Source organism: Panthera onca, chromosome F1 (genome assembly GCF_046562875.1).
Source record: "Panthera onca isolate mPanOnc1 chromosome F1, mPanOnc1 haplotype 2, whole genome shotgun sequence".
NCBI lineage: Eukaryota > Metazoa > Chordata > Mammalia > Carnivora > Felidae > Panthera > Panthera onca.
Genome location: NC_138355.1, coordinates 21,510,636 through 21,525,749, shown reverse-complemented (window position 1 = coordinate 21,525,749; position 15,114 = coordinate 21,510,636). Strand labels below are relative to the sequence as shown.

The window sequence follows — 15,114 nt, the reverse complement described above, 5'->3', positions numbered from 1 at the left end:
CCTTGGAAGTGGCTTTGAATGCCCTCACCTTCCAGCACTCCAGCTGGCTTCGTGGGAAGGAAGGGGATGGGCCAGCCTGGTAGCCCGGTGGGCCGGCCGAGGGGCCATTTGTTTGGGAAATTGCAGAATTAATGTCAGCAAACAGTGTGCATCCTGCTGTGATCTTGCAGGGAGGGGAGGCGGGTTTTCCCAGGCCCACCTGCGGCAGCCCCAGGCTCCTAGGCCAGAGTGCTTGGCAGTCGAGAGAAAGAAGCAGCCAGGCAGCAGGGCAGGAGGAGGGTAGGAGGGTTGACACTGTTCCACCAGGTTTTGAACGTTTCCCAGTTTGGTCTTGGAGGAGCGTGTTCGTTAGTTGATAGTGTGTGTAGCACGGTCATTAAAAGCAGATCATCTCTAGACAGACCGCCAGCTCGGCCCCACACTAGTGGCTTGGCCCTGAGCAGGTTACTAACCCCTCTTCCGGCCATAGCGCAAATGTGCCGAATCTATTGAACAGACAGAAGAAGCAGGAAGGTGAAACACATTCATTGACTTTTTTTGATGGGCCCCAGTGCCGTTAATTGGCAATGTTAATGGTTTCCGCATGGATTAAATGAGGACCCTCCTATAGGGTGCTGTGAGACGAAATACCCAGAGCACCACCGTAATGCCCAGCTCCTAGTAAGTGCTCAGTAAACAGTGACTACGGTGCGAGAGACGGATCGCTGTGGAAGCTAATGATGGGGCGGCCGAGTCGCGGACCCCCATACTCAGCCTGCCAGGTTTTAGGTGTGGTCCTGCCTGATCGGCAGCGGGACTTTAGGAAAGTTAAGTTTTCTGTGCTGCGGCTTCTTCGCCTGTCCCATGGGACCGATCATGCTCCGTACTTCAAGGGGATGTGTCGAGAGCTGAATGAGTAAGACCGATGAGTTAGACCCGGCCTGGTGTGTGAGAGGGCTCCCCCTGCTCACCAAGCCCCTTTGTCTTGCCCAGATTCTGGCTGACATCTCTGCCTGGATTATCTTTGCTGGCACTCCTGGGGAATTTACTGAGGACGTAGCCATGCAGAGAACCTAATCGTTGCACAATAAGAGCATCCAGGACACTGGGACAAAGCCCAGACCCAAGCGCAGCACCTGTGGGTGTTCATGTAGCAGAAGCCCTTGTGTCGCGTCCTCCGCAGGCGTCCTTGAGGCAGGAGGGTTGTGGGTCCGGCCACTCCCTCCAGGAGAGCAGTCAAATCTCCCTCCAGGGTCACGGAGAAAGTCCACTTCCTCCTTCCAGCTGGAAGTCCTGGCTTTGCCCGTTCTCTCCAACACCGTCGTCTATCTGGTTGGCAACATGTTTGCATGTTAAAAAAAAAAAAGTCCTATTAATACTAAGTGCAGACAGTAGCACTCCCTCCCCTTAGTCCAACTAGTCCAAAGAAGTCTCTGCTGTTGCTGTTCAGTTCTGCCCCACCGCTGCCACCCAGTTGGGAGGCCAGCACACCTCACTCTTGTCTTGCTGTGACGTCCCCTTCTAGCCCGTGTAGAGGAACTGGCTTTAATGCAAATGTGTGTGATCTGTGCCCAGAGAAAAGAAGCAAGATGTCAAAAAGGTCGCTTGCTTTTAATGGGAGTCCAGCACGGTGGGAAATTTGTGCATTACTTGCCAATGTTAATGGTTTCAAGGCTGAGTGCTAAGAATAGGCATGAGTGGTTACACTCTGGTTCCCCGAGAACTCAGTCCCCTGATTCACCTCCCTGCGTGGATGTTTTTTTGACTGTTCCAGTGCCCGTCCGGACTGAGCCCCATGAAGGACAGCTCTGGCTGCTACGACCGCCACATTGGGGTGGACTGCTCAGATGGCTTCAATGGTGGCTGTGAGCAGCTGTGTCTCCAGCAGATGGCGCCCTTCCCGGATGACCCCACCTTGTACAACATCCTCATGTTCTGTGGGTGAGTCGAGCCGCCCGTGAGGCTGGGATGCGGGATGGTCAGTGTTAAAGCCAGGAAAGTAAATCTAAATGAACCGGTCACCCTAGGCCAGCCCTTAGGCTCTGAAGAAAGAGCCTGCAGGACCGGAAGAGCAACACTTTAAAAGTCAAGAGTTGAAAGGACCCTCAGGGAAAGTCTAGTCCCATCCCCGTGGGAGAGGAAGCTGACCGCAGTCATTGCCAGCATACCCCAGAATTTTCCAAACTGTTCTGCGCAACTATGTTAACTGTGTTTTGTGACACAAGGGTTTCATGGCCCAAAAGCTTGGGAAAGATTGTGTAAAACGAATTAATTCTCAGAGAAGGGGAGGGGGAAGTCGTTGGAGGAGTGGAAACATGATTAAACTGCCCCCAAAGCCCCAGCGTTTTATGCAGCCACCCTCCCCCTGACCTGGTCGTTCCTCGGTGCAGTCAAAGAGCCCTCATTTCATTTGTTCCCAGGATAAATGTGTGAGGGAACAGGGCAGGCAGCGCCACCCCATTTTACAGAGGAGAAAACCAATGCACCGTGAGGTTAAGATGCTCCTCAAGACTGGGAGTTGGTAAGCGGGAAGATCAGGATTAGAATCCAGGCTCTCTCTCTCTCTCTCTCTCTAATTCTGTGGTTCCCTCAAAATTTACATTTATACCACTGACTAGAATTATATTTAAAGACCATTGCATGTTATATTTATAAAGTAAATAACCATTTGGCCCATTCTTGTACACTCATGGTTTGCTTGTCTGTCCTTTCCTCCGCTTTCCTTCCTCCTTCCCTTCTCTCTCTCCTCACTGCTTCCCTTCCCTCCCTCCTCTCCCCCTCCCCACCCCTGTCTCCCCCGCTGTCAGGGAGGGTGCATGCTTTATGCCACACACCATGCCAGCTCCCAGGCAGCACAGATGAATGACATATGGTTCTTGCCCTCAAGGATCTCATAATCTAAGAGTCTTGCAATGAAAATCAATGTTTATAATAATAAAGCTATGCTAGCTTGTCGCTAAAAGCCAGTGCCTGCTGAATAATCATGACAGGATTATTGGGTGGAGTGCTAATGTTATTTTATTGTATTTCATTGTATTTTGTTTCTTTTGAATTGATAGTTTTTACCTTCAGTTTCTTGTAAAATTCCCTTCTGTAAGTGGCAACTTGTTCTAAATTGCAACGTCTCTATAATGTCGTGGGGTACGGCTGGCCCGCTTCAATTAATAGAGATACTTTCATAAATTATTTAGTAAACATACATATGGGCATCTGGTCTGTGCAGAGAACCTAGTTAAGTGTTAGATACAGGAGAGACCGCAGGATAGGTGACTGGCCTCTGCCCTCAAAGGAGTTTACAGTGGGACACATGTATGAACACCAAGAAGGAGGGGCGAGTGGGGCAGTGCGGAAGGGGGAGCTGTCAGGACACTTAGGAGGGACTGAGAGGGGATCGGCTGGCTTCACGGTTCTTTCCAGAAACAGTGAGTTATGGTTCCAGGAAGGAGCCACTTCAGTGTCTTGTCCCAGACGTAGGCTGGAGCCGTAGAATCTCTTTCTGATCTCAGTCAGAATTTGGTACGTGTGTGAATTTAGCACTCTCCAAGCCCCTGTATATGGCCTGCCAAAAGAGTTCCAAGACTTCACGCTTTTGTGTAAAGACTAAATCACAGGCACTTAAAGAGCTATAGTTCATACCGGTTAACACAAATCTGTAAATGACAAATGCGGAATATGAACCATTAAAGTTGCGGTAACACGGACCTCATTCGTCCCTCTGCTGATGATAGCGATAGCAGGATTTGATGAGTATTTGCTGTTTGCTGGGACACTGTAAGTTCTTTAAGTTCGTTGTCTCACTTGATCTTCTCAACAGCTCTGCAAAGCAGCCTTTCCCCCTCCTTTTACAGATGTAGAAACTGAAGCTCAGAGAGTTTAATCGACTCACCCAAGGTCACCCAGTAAAGGGCACCGTCATCGCTTCTCACCACTTAACACTGTGATTATTTGTTCCTCCATATAGAAGAGAGGTCTTTATCTTGTTACGAAAATTACCATAGATAGTGATAAATGATGTGTTTTCATGTCACGAACATCTATAAATTCTAAATCCGGTATATTTTAAGGAGAAACCCACATTAAATTAATCTGCTTTTTAAATGACAGGTTTATCAAAGTAGTCCTTGAACTAACAAATTACATTTTTCTCAGTATAACTACAAATAAGGTCCCATTAATGACTGCTGGGTCACTGAGCCATATTTACCAACATCAGTACTGCTCTTCCGTTAGAGTAACTGTACATGCTTAATGGGGAGGGACGCCAAGGAGGTGTTCACACAGCGTGCCCTAGCGTCTATTTAGTTCAGGAAGGCTACTCGGAATGGAGGGGGAGTTTAACATGGGACGATCTTGTGTTTGGATACATTCACCCAGAACACAGTCGGAAGATGATCGATCTTTCTAATTTCCTAGTTGACTTGTCACAGGACCAGATGAGAAGGTTATTAATTTCTTAAGCCTAGTGTCATTCCTTTTGCTGCCTAATTACCCTCCAAACAAATGCAGGGTCTGGCCACACTGATGGTTCTGGAGAAAGGTTCTAGAATATCTCAGATTTCAATGTGGTAACCCGCTTACAAGCTTATGGCCAGTGACTCTTCCCCTGATCTGTTTGGGAGAGGGTATACTTAGAGAAGGAAGCATGTCGAAGCTCTGAAAGCACTTGTCTGCAGAGGAAAGGTGAGAGTTTCTGTATGATCACATAATGGAAGGAGACTCGGTTTGTAGGCTTAAGAACCTGAGTTCTAACGGGGCCAAAATGAACCTGGGAGACTCATAATCTTTACCACCCAGCACTCTCCCAGAGGTGTTTCTTCCCAATCTGTTGGGTTGAGTTGACTGCGTATCTCATTGATGGAACAGCTTTTTATCTTGAGTTTTCCACCACGGTAGGTGCATTGAGGATTACAAGCTTGGTGTGGATGGACGCTCTTGCCAGCTCATCACGGAGACCTGCCCAGAGGGCGGTGACTGTGGGGAAAGCAGGGAGCTTCCCATGAACCAGACCCTCTTTGGGGAAATGTTCTTTGGTTACAACAACCATTCCAAGGAAGTCGCTGCTGGGCAAGTGCTGAAAGGAACATTCAGGTGATTCTCATGTCTATAGAACTGATTATTCGGCGCCATTGGTGGGTCTTCTTCCTTGAAGAGCTTTAAAGTCAGCATAAAGCTTTGTATCTTAGAGCAAGGGGAACGGCATCCTAAAAGGACAGGTTGTGTTCTCTCCCATGGTCTTCTCCTCTTTCCAGAATCTGGGAACCGTGCTTCCTCAGGGTGAAAAAAAAGTGTTAAATAAATTTCTGTCTTGCCCAGGCAGGGACTGCAGATTTCCCATGGGAGCCACCAGGGAATCCTCATGTTCTGATTGGCTCTGAGTGGAAGAATCAGTGTGTGAGTCAGTCTAGAACAGTAGTCCTCAAGTATGGCCCAAGGATCCTGAGGGTCCCTGAGATCCTTTCAGGAGCTATACAAGGTCCTGCCTCTCCGAACTACAGAGAGAGAGAGAATGGATTTTCCTCATTCACTTCAACCCTAACAGTACATTACAGTAAGTTGCATGCGGAGGAGAGAAGCCAGCTGCAAAAGAAATTTGCAAAAAATATAAACTAATGCCACTCCCCTCATCATTTTTCACAATATGTTCATTTTTAGATGGATTAATACATATTACAAAAATTTCTCTTTCAATTTCTAATATGGTAAATATTGACAGATAAAATCCAAATAAACAAAAGCTATGTGGGGCCTTCATTTACTTTTAAAACTACAAAGGGGTCCTGAGAGCAAAATATTTGAAGACATTGATTTAGAATACTTCTTGGAGATTCTCCATTTGACCCCTGTTCCTAGTCTGTCTTAGGCTGTTAGAATACATCTTCCTCAGAGCCCATGCTTCCCAGGAGACAATGATGATGATGAAGGGGAGGAGGAGGAGGAGAATGTTATAATATGGACCAGTAATCGGTAACATCCTAGGCCTGGACCCTTATGAGCAAACCAAGAGTAAATACCCAAGCCAGTTCTTGGAATCAGTTGCTTTTTCTGTTACAGACAGTAGACTTTTCCCCTTTTAGGCTGGGACTTCATTTGCCAATGGCAAGCAGTAAGATGTCATAACTAATCTTGCGGTGGCTGGAATCTTCTCTGTAGTCTGGAAATAAGACTGTGTATGCCCAGATCTTGGGGAGTGTGGATCAGGAGGTAGGGTCTGGGATGGGAGGAAGGGAAGAATGTTCTCTATCTTCTGAATAACCTTTTCAGCTGATTTATGTCTCGTCTGTTCTGGCCCTCACCCTACCTCTCACACCCTGTCCTATTCCAGGCATGTCCAGCAAGTGGGGTTCAGGAGGAGGGAAGCCTTTTGGTCTAGGAAGAATTTTTTTATTGTAGGTTGAGATCTAGATTGCCCACCAAGAAGTGGGATTCACCTTAACACTCAGAAATGACCATCTATTCTATTTCCAGGCAAAACAACTTTGCTCGGGGTTTAGACCAGCAACTGCCAGATGGTCTTGTGGTGGCCACTGTTCCCCTGGAGAATCAGTGCCTGGAGGAAATCTCGGAGCCCACCCCTGACCCCGACTTCCTGACTGGTGAGTATGTCCTGCCCCACTCAACTGGCAAAAAGCAGGCAGCTCCTGATGGTTTCATAAAATCAAGACTCTTGACCTCACTTATTTTGGTTTTGAAACCAGCCAGGGCACCTGGGTGGCCCAGTTGGTTGAGCGTCTGACTTCAGCTCAGGTCATGATCTCGTGTCCTGTGAGCTCGAGCCCTGCATCGGGCTGTGTGCTGATGGCTCAAAGCCTGGACCCTGCTTCGGATTCTGTGTCTCCCTCTCTCTGCCCCTCCCCTGCTTGCACTCTGTCTCTGTCTCTGTCTCTCAGAAATAAAAAAAAAAATGTTTAAAAAAAATTAAAAAAAGAGAAACTAGTGAGTATTTTCCATAATAAACAATAAGAACTTAATCCTGAAACACTGGTAGGATTATTTGTCAGTAAAATTGCCAATGTTTTTATATAATCATCTGCAAAATGGTAGTGTTAGTACTTTTCCCTGCGAGTCTCATTGGGTTGCTTTGAAAACAAATGGCATAGCACATATGTAATGGTTTAGAGGTCTCGGTGGATTCGAGAAAGTGAAGTCAGAGAGAAGGTGGATGGCTACCATAGCCTAGGATATCTGTCACTGGGGCCTCTGGGTTCCCTGGCAGGTACTTATGGACCAGCACGAGGGAGGAGAAAATGGTAGAGTTTTGTTGTCGAATGACCCTGGCTTTGAGTCACAGCTCTTTCTTTCTAGCTGTGTGATTTGAGGCAGTGCAGTCTCTGGGGGGCTCACGGGCCTCATCCTAAGTTGGGGATGATGGCCCTCAATGCTGTTTTGAGCCCGCTGGCATTCTTCCCCTGGGCTCATTATGGAACTAAAGTATGGGTTGATTGGAAGAGGCAGGAACCTCAGGGAATGCTCCTCCATTTTGGGCCTCTGGAGACCTACCCTGTTAACACATCCTGGACTGAAGAAGACACTTCAAAAGTCCAGTGGACCCCTAAGGGACGGCCGACCAGGAACTCAGCATCACTTGCTATAAAGCTGGATGTGAGCTCAGTTACACTGCTGCTGTGCTCAAGTCTCCATTATTCTTCTCGCTTCCTCGTTCTGTGTCTCCCCCATCCAATACCTTTCTCTCCTTTTTCTTCCCTCTTCTGAAGAATGGATTGTGCTGAGGGCAAACCTTTTCAAGATATCAAGTTCATGACCTTATGGTCCAAACTTTATTTTAGACCTGAACCAGATTAGAAGTAGGTCTGTCTGAGGGAGCATTGCGTAGCAATTAATAACGTAGGCTCTGGAGCCTGACAGCTGGGCTCAACCCTTCCCTGGCTGTGTGATCTCGGACAAGTTACCTACCTCCTCTGTGCCTCGATATTTTTACCTGTGAAAATGAATAGAAAAATGTCTTCCCTATGGAATGGATACAAGGAGTAAATAAATTCGTATTTGTAAAGTGGGTAGAATATTCCTGGTGCTCCGTGTCTAGTGGTAGGCAGTCCGGTTTTCTCATTTCCGTGTCACTTGCTGAGCAATACTTCCCATGTGTGTGTGTAAAATGCCCGGAAAGAGAGGGGTACAATGACACACAGAAACAGGACAGGTTCCACACCAAAGAAACCTGTCTCCTGTTTAAAGGTCCACCGAGACTTCATGCGTAGTAGTTTATTGTGGAGGTGAGGGGACTTTGCTTCAGTCGCTAGGCTGGGAGGACAGAGAGGAGTCCTGGATACCACCTGAGGCATTTTTGGAGGAGTGAGGAGAGATCTGAGAAATATCAGAAGAGCACGTTCGACTCTACGTCTGTGGAAATGAGGAACAAATCCAAGCCCAGTCCTCATCCACAACAGAAACTTCTTTCCCTTCTGTACCCTTGGGCCTCTCCTAGTCTGGCATAGTGGACATAAAAGGAGTAGAAGGATGTCTATATAGATCATTTACACTTGTCATGGCCTTGAGAGAGTGAAGTCTAACATTTGTTGCACAAAGGTTCAATCTTGCTTTTTTAAAAGCCCAGAATGACTAGAAGAATTCAAGAGACGTTTGACCAAATGTCTCCTATATTAACTTTCTAGTTCTGGTAACATTTTAATCGTATCTTTCCTGAGAGTCACATAGAGAATATCATATCATGTTGCCCTAGGTGCTATTATAGGTTATAATGCCCATAAACCTACAAGCTTAGAAGATTTTAGAGCTAAAGTGATCTTCAGAAGCTTCAATATCAGCATTTACAAGCATGGTGGTGTTTTTTCATGAAAAACCAGTGCTCTACTATAAATAGGTTCTTCCTTGAAATATTGTTTAGAAAGACTATAGTATCTACCTCTCAGCAATTTGCAACTCCTTAGCATAGAGAGAGCAGGTCCCAAGAAGCCCTGTAGCAATGAAATCCCTTCTGCCTCGCTTAACCCAGCAATTCCCAAACCTGTTTAACTAGAGAACGTTTTACACCTAATAGCCATTTCCATCTTTCAGAATATTGGTTGGAAGAACATACTGGAAAATAATTGATTTTTGTGCTTTATCTTGCTGAATGCTTCCCTCTTCATCACGGAACACATGGGTGGCTCAGTCAGTTCAGCATCCAGCTTCGGCTCAGGTCATGATCTCACGGCTCATGAGTTTGAGCTCCGCATCGGGCTCTGTGCTGATAGCTCAGAGCCTGGAACCTGCTTCAGGTTCTGTGTCTCCTTCTCTCTCTCTGCCCCTCCCCTGCTCATGCTCTGTTTCTCTCTCTCTCTCTCTTTCAAAAATAAATAAAGCAAACATTTAAAAAAGTAAAAAAAATAAGAGTTGAGAACCCTGAGCTTTGCCAGCCTTTTTTGTGTTGTAAGTTGTGTGGAAATAAATGAAGAGCAGCCAAATTAAAACAGGTGAAGGCTGTTTATTCAGAGCTTGCTATAGCAAGAGACTTAGCCGCTGTCACTTGCATTTTGGCCAAGACTGAAGGGCTGACAGAGGAGTAGGAAAGCTGCAGAGGAAAGAAGGGAGGGCCTCGGATGTGCCCAGGTTGGACGCTTTTGGCATGAGGGTGGGCCAACTACCTGGGAGTGAAGCATTCCAGGTAGATGTTTAGGGGCACGTATGTTGGACCTAAATTGGGAGCAACAGCAAAGATAGGAATGCTGTCATGTATCAGTCAAGTCCTGGTCATGTTGGGCCACTTTTTACAGGGCTTATTGTTTGGCTTCCTGGACTGGTTGACAGAGATAGTGGTCTGACTTCTAGAAGTCTGATTTATAGACAGTAGACTAGCTTCTTGGGGTGCTTACTATAGATAATAGTTTGGTTTCCTGAGCTTTTTGCTGCAGATTAGAGGTCAGAGTTCTATTTTTATATATGGTCTGGCCAATGCCTGTCTGTATTTTGAGTCTCTCAGTTGAGAAAAAGAAGAAACCAGAGGCAGACCAAGGAGGGAGAAGAGGCTGCTGGTTACATTTATGGGCCAGTGGGTGCCATAATTAAACCTGCGTAAAGATTTAGAGCTCTGATCTTTTTGGAACTTCTTCGGGTTCATCTGAAGGAAACAGACTTTTAAAACTTCTGGGCAGAATACATTTCCCTGACATTTCAAATAAAATAACAGGAGAAACCAATCTTCCTTCCTTCCTTGTTTCTTCCCTCCCTCCCTCCCTTCCTCCTTCCCTTCCTTCCTTCCTTCCTTCCTCCCTCCCTTCCTTCCTTCCTCCCTCCCTCCCTTCCTTCCTTCCTTGTTTCTTCCTTCCATCTTTTCTTCATTTCTTTCTTTCTTTCTTGATTGTGCATAAATCAATTCAGTCATTCCTTTTTTCAAGCATAGATAGGGGAAAGTATGTTCTTTCTAAAGAAAACATAGTCAGATATTTTGTTTGAAAAAAAGAGTCATTGAGAGATGTGTCTCAAATAATAAAAATAAAAATAAAATAACATAACATAACATAACATAACATAAAATAAAATAAAATAAAATAAAATAAAATAAAATAAAATAAAATAAAATAAAATAAAATAAAAAACTAGAACTGACTGCATGTCAAGGGCACACTGAGAAAGAATCCTATGACCCGGCTAGAAAGCATATACTTTAAAATACCCCTTTCTTCCTAACTAATGGACATATTATCCACATGCAGGCACAAAATAACACCTCCCAAGCACTGACAGTTCCGTAACTGTCTCCTGATCGTGGTGGAGCCGAAATGCACTCGGTAGGATTTTTGTTCAGCAGCTAAGTGACAGCTAAGTGACAGTGAACTTGGCTCATCCTGAGTGAATATGGGACACTGTTACCCCTTCCTAACCCCTGACATCCCTGCTGTAATTTTCTTTCCTCTGTTGTTCTGAACTAAAGCCTAGGAATTTATAATAAAAGCATCTATAAAGAAATGTCAAGCTTATACAATTAGGGGTGATGAGGCAGAAGACAACATTATAGAAGCCGCGTGTGGTATAATACTTTATCTTATCCCAACATACCTTTATACCCGTAACTTTACTGGGTTCTGGCAGCTCACCTGTAAAGCAGGCGAGGTGAATACCATTATCACCACTTTTCAGATAGGAGAGTGGAAACCTAGGATTTGCCCAGCCCAAAGTCACACAGCTGGTTGGAATCTCAGGATTGAAAAGGAAGCAATAGATCGCCTCTGCTAAGCCTCTGCCTTTACAGATGAAACCTCCAGCAACCAAAAGATCCCCCAGCTAGGTCGCCAGAGAGGAACTCAGCCAGGGGCCCCTCTAGCAACATGGCCAGTGTTAGAACTGCATTTCCTGCCTGTTCCTTTTCCTATCAGGAAGCAGCTCCATTAAAGGGAATGTTTTCCAATATACTGAAAAGGCCTCATTGATTGGACTTGCTCACTTTTTTATTAATAGTCTTTTTGAAATAACCACAAGCTAGTGAGCTGACGTGACTAGAGAACGCGCATTACATACAATAGTTCTACAAAGAGTGCACGTTTTGTGCTCTACCGAAATGTGCCTTTGAGGTATGTGACCGGGATGTTAATCCTGTAAAGTTAGAATTTCATTTATATGCCTTTAAAATTAACATAAGGGGGTGGTGCTCGAGTGACTCTGTCGGTTAAGCGTCCAGCTCTTGGTTTCAGTTCAGGTCATGATCTCACGGCTTCGTGGGTTCGAGCCCCGCTGATAGCAATGGAGCCTGCTTGAGATTCTCTCTCTCCCTCGTTCTCTGCCCCTCCCCTGCTCATGCTGTCTCTAACTCTCTCAAAATAAATAAATAAACTTTAAAAACTAAAAATAAAATTAACATAAAGGTTAAAAGCCAAAGTATGACTGTTGTCACCAAGCTTAATGCCCTGAAAGAAGAACATTTGAAAGAAAAAAAAGTACGGAAAACCTTCTTTTAGTTTCAAGTAACTTATCTTTGATGGCCTGACATAAAATTTAAGCGATTGATTCATTAAGTGCCCCTTCTGACCTTTTTTTCTTTTTGTCTCACCAATAATTATTCTTGTATGATTCACACAGAAATGGAAATTTGGTAGTCACTCAGCTAATTTGACCAGAGTTGACAAGCAGCTAATTAATCCCACCCCCTCTTCATCCAGTTTATGTATTAAATTAGTTGATTTCGCCTCACGGAAGCATGGGTCAAAATGGTAGGGTAACTCACTGCGTATGTGTTATCGCCATTACATTTATACACATTATATTAAAACACACTGTCTATCTAAATTTTCTATACATATTGCCATTATATTTATGTACATATATGTATATGCGTATGTGGTATGCATATACATATATGTACATAAATGTATATGTACATTATGTACATATGTGTATACGCATATACATATATGTACATAATGTATATGTACATTATGTACATATATGTATATGCACATATCACATATGCATATACATATATATTTATTCCTATAACTTACACACACAGCAAATATTAGGCATAGAAATGAAGCTAAAATTGGTTTTCTAAACTTAGCAAGGTTTTTTTTTTTTTAATTTCTTACAGCATAATTATTTTGTTTCTGTAGAGTTTTATATTTATCATAATGACTGGAATTCAAATAGGGTGCCCCTCCTTCTCCAAGGTGCTCAAGCAAGAATAGCCTGTTTTATCTTCTCTAAGCACCTACAAGGATGTGCTTATTGAGAATGACTTTGGACAAGTGCCTTGGCTTCTCAGAGCCTCAGTTCTCCCATTGGTAAAAAGGGAGACCACAAATAAAGTGTCTGTCATACTGTCTGGCACATAGATGGCACTCAATACAGGGCCACCCTGCCCCTTAATGACTTAGTCACACTGACCCTGTCCCTCCTGGTGAAGAAGAAATAAGCATTATCAGCTTCAGAGTAATTAAAACTTAAATACTGAACACAAATCAGTTAAATGGGACAGAAAAATCAATGTTATCAGGTACGTGAGCTGAGTCAATTACTGCAGCTATTAAAGAGAGTGAAAATCTGGTGTGTTACAGTAAGCCTAGCATTTCATATAAATTTACTCAGGGAATATTGTAGTAGAATGGTTAAGAACAGGGGCACCTGGGTGGCTCAGTCGGTTGGGCATCGGACGTCGGCTCAGGTCATGATCTCACGGTTCATGAGTTCGAGCCCTGCGTCGGGCTCTGTGCTGACAGCTCGGACCCTGGAGCCTGCTTCGGATCCTGTGTCTCCCCTTCTCTCTCTGACCCTCCCCCACTCATACTCTGCGTTTCTCATTCTCTCTCAAAAATAAACATTAAAAAAAAAAAAAAGAACGGTTAAGAGCACCACCCTGCCTCAGAGACATCTGGATCTCCATCCTGGCTCTAGCTGGTGGCTTAGGGCCCTTATGCAGACACCCTCTCTGAGCTTCAGTTTCTGCATTTATAAAACGCAGATAATAACACCTGTCTGGTGACAATCAAGTGACTTTATACATGCAGAGTGCTTAGCAAAATGTCTGCCACAGAGTAAGGGTTCAGAAAATGATAGCTGTTGTCACTGTGATTCCAGAAATTCTCTCCATCAAAGAATGCTTTCTCATTCTCTCACAATGACACCTGCTAACCTAGTAGACTTGGGACCTGTGAATCAATTGCACACACTGAGCCCGCGTCTCCTCTACCCCTAGGGATGGTGAACTTCAGTGAGGTGTCTGGATACCCTGTGCTGCAGCACTGGAAGGTCCGGTCTGTGATGTACCACATCAAACTCAACCAAGTGGCCGTCTCTCAGGGTGAGCACCGCAGCAAGCCGTCCGTCCCACTGGCTCCTGGGGCTTAGAATTCTTTCCAAGGGCACAAGCCTTTTATCCCATTATTGAAGAAGCAGTCTAAAATGTAGCCACTTCAGCGAGATACATAACCTATTCACTCAGATTCACCCTTAAGGACAAGCCCCTGGAATCAGATCCTTGTCTAAGTATAGATTAAATTATTGCACATTTTATCATGGACCGAAGAAGAGATGGGAAGGGCAAGGCGGGAACCGCTGAAGATAAACACCTACTTTATCATTCTTCCTGGGGTCACACAGTGTAGAGAGAGGATGTGCAAAAGCAGACTTTGTAGAAATTGACAGAATAAAACCGTCCACATGCAAAGAGCATGACTTAGAGTTTTCAGACAATGAAAGAAATAAGGGCAAAGGAGCAAGAAAGAGGAGGATGTGGGAGAGGGGATAGAAAACAGCTTTTATGGTCACGAAATACTAGCAGGTGAGCAAAAGATAGACAGATGATAGATAACAGAGAGAGCTAGCTAATAAGTTAAGGAGTAGTGAATTCCAAAACTCAGGACAAATTGAGCCAAAACACAACAGTGAGGTGCTCGTACAAGTGTCTTTACACTTTAGTGGTCAATGCCTTGAATCAAGTTTTTCCTAGCACTTAAGCTATTTGAATGTGTGATTTGCAGATGGGAAAACTGCTACAGACAAGGCCTTAATACAGGTGCACACCTCCATTCCACGTCATCCCCTGGGACCAGGAGAACGTTACTCGCATTCTTTCTCCGAAGCTACCTAAAGAACATGCCAGATGTGAACTTTATGCCATAGGGTCTTGTTTCTCTGTGTTGGGTGGAAAGGTAACTAGAGCCAGATGACATTGTTGGCACAGGAGGACAAGACAAGGAGAGACCTTTGGGTCAACAACAGAAAGGCAGAGTCTTAGCGCCAACAGGAGAGACGTAAAAGGTAGGAGACAGGTAGAGAAGCATAAAGAGGAAATGAGCCATATCCTCACGGAAGTAAAGTTTTACGTCTAGGGAAAGAAACTGCATTAAGGATGCAGAACATGTCCATAGGACGCAAGGGGGCCCAGAACTTTATTTTAACGTGAAAGAGTTCTTGGCAGGAAGGGATTGGGTTGGGGAATCTTCCTGAAGTAAACTCTGCTGGTACAGAAAATCCTTGAAAGAACTAAGCTACTTTTCCTTCTCGGGAAATGTAGCAGTAGAGAATTTGGGCTGTTCACGTGCTGAGTTTGCACCCAGCACAGGTGCTATGCACATCAAGGGTTAACAGGGGGACATCTCTGTTGCCACATGCCTTTCAAAGCTACAGGTGGCATCACAGGTGATGTGGACTTCTGCACTAAGGGTCTTGAGCCTGGGCCGGGCTCGGCCT

General features: G+C 44.9%; 1 protein-coding gene across 5 annotated transcripts in view; it reads left to right on the top strand.

Moving 5' to 3' along the window:
• The window catches only part of ASTN1 (astrotactin 1), a 303,494-nt gene that overhangs the window by 218,614 nt on the left and 69,766 nt on the right, over positions 1–15,114 (top strand). For all 5 annotated transcript variants that reach the window (XM_060643585.3, XM_060643583.3, XM_060643586.3 and 2 more), the window contains 4 exons: positions 1,754–1,920; positions 4,873–5,067; positions 6,445–6,572; positions 13,619–13,723. In XM_060643585.3, coding sequence (XP_060499568.1) covers positions 1,754–1,920; positions 4,873–5,067; positions 6,445–6,572; positions 13,619–13,723 — 595 coding nt within the window. The remainder of the gene's footprint in view (positions 1–1,753; positions 1,921–4,872; positions 5,068–6,444; positions 6,573–13,618; positions 13,724–15,114) is intronic.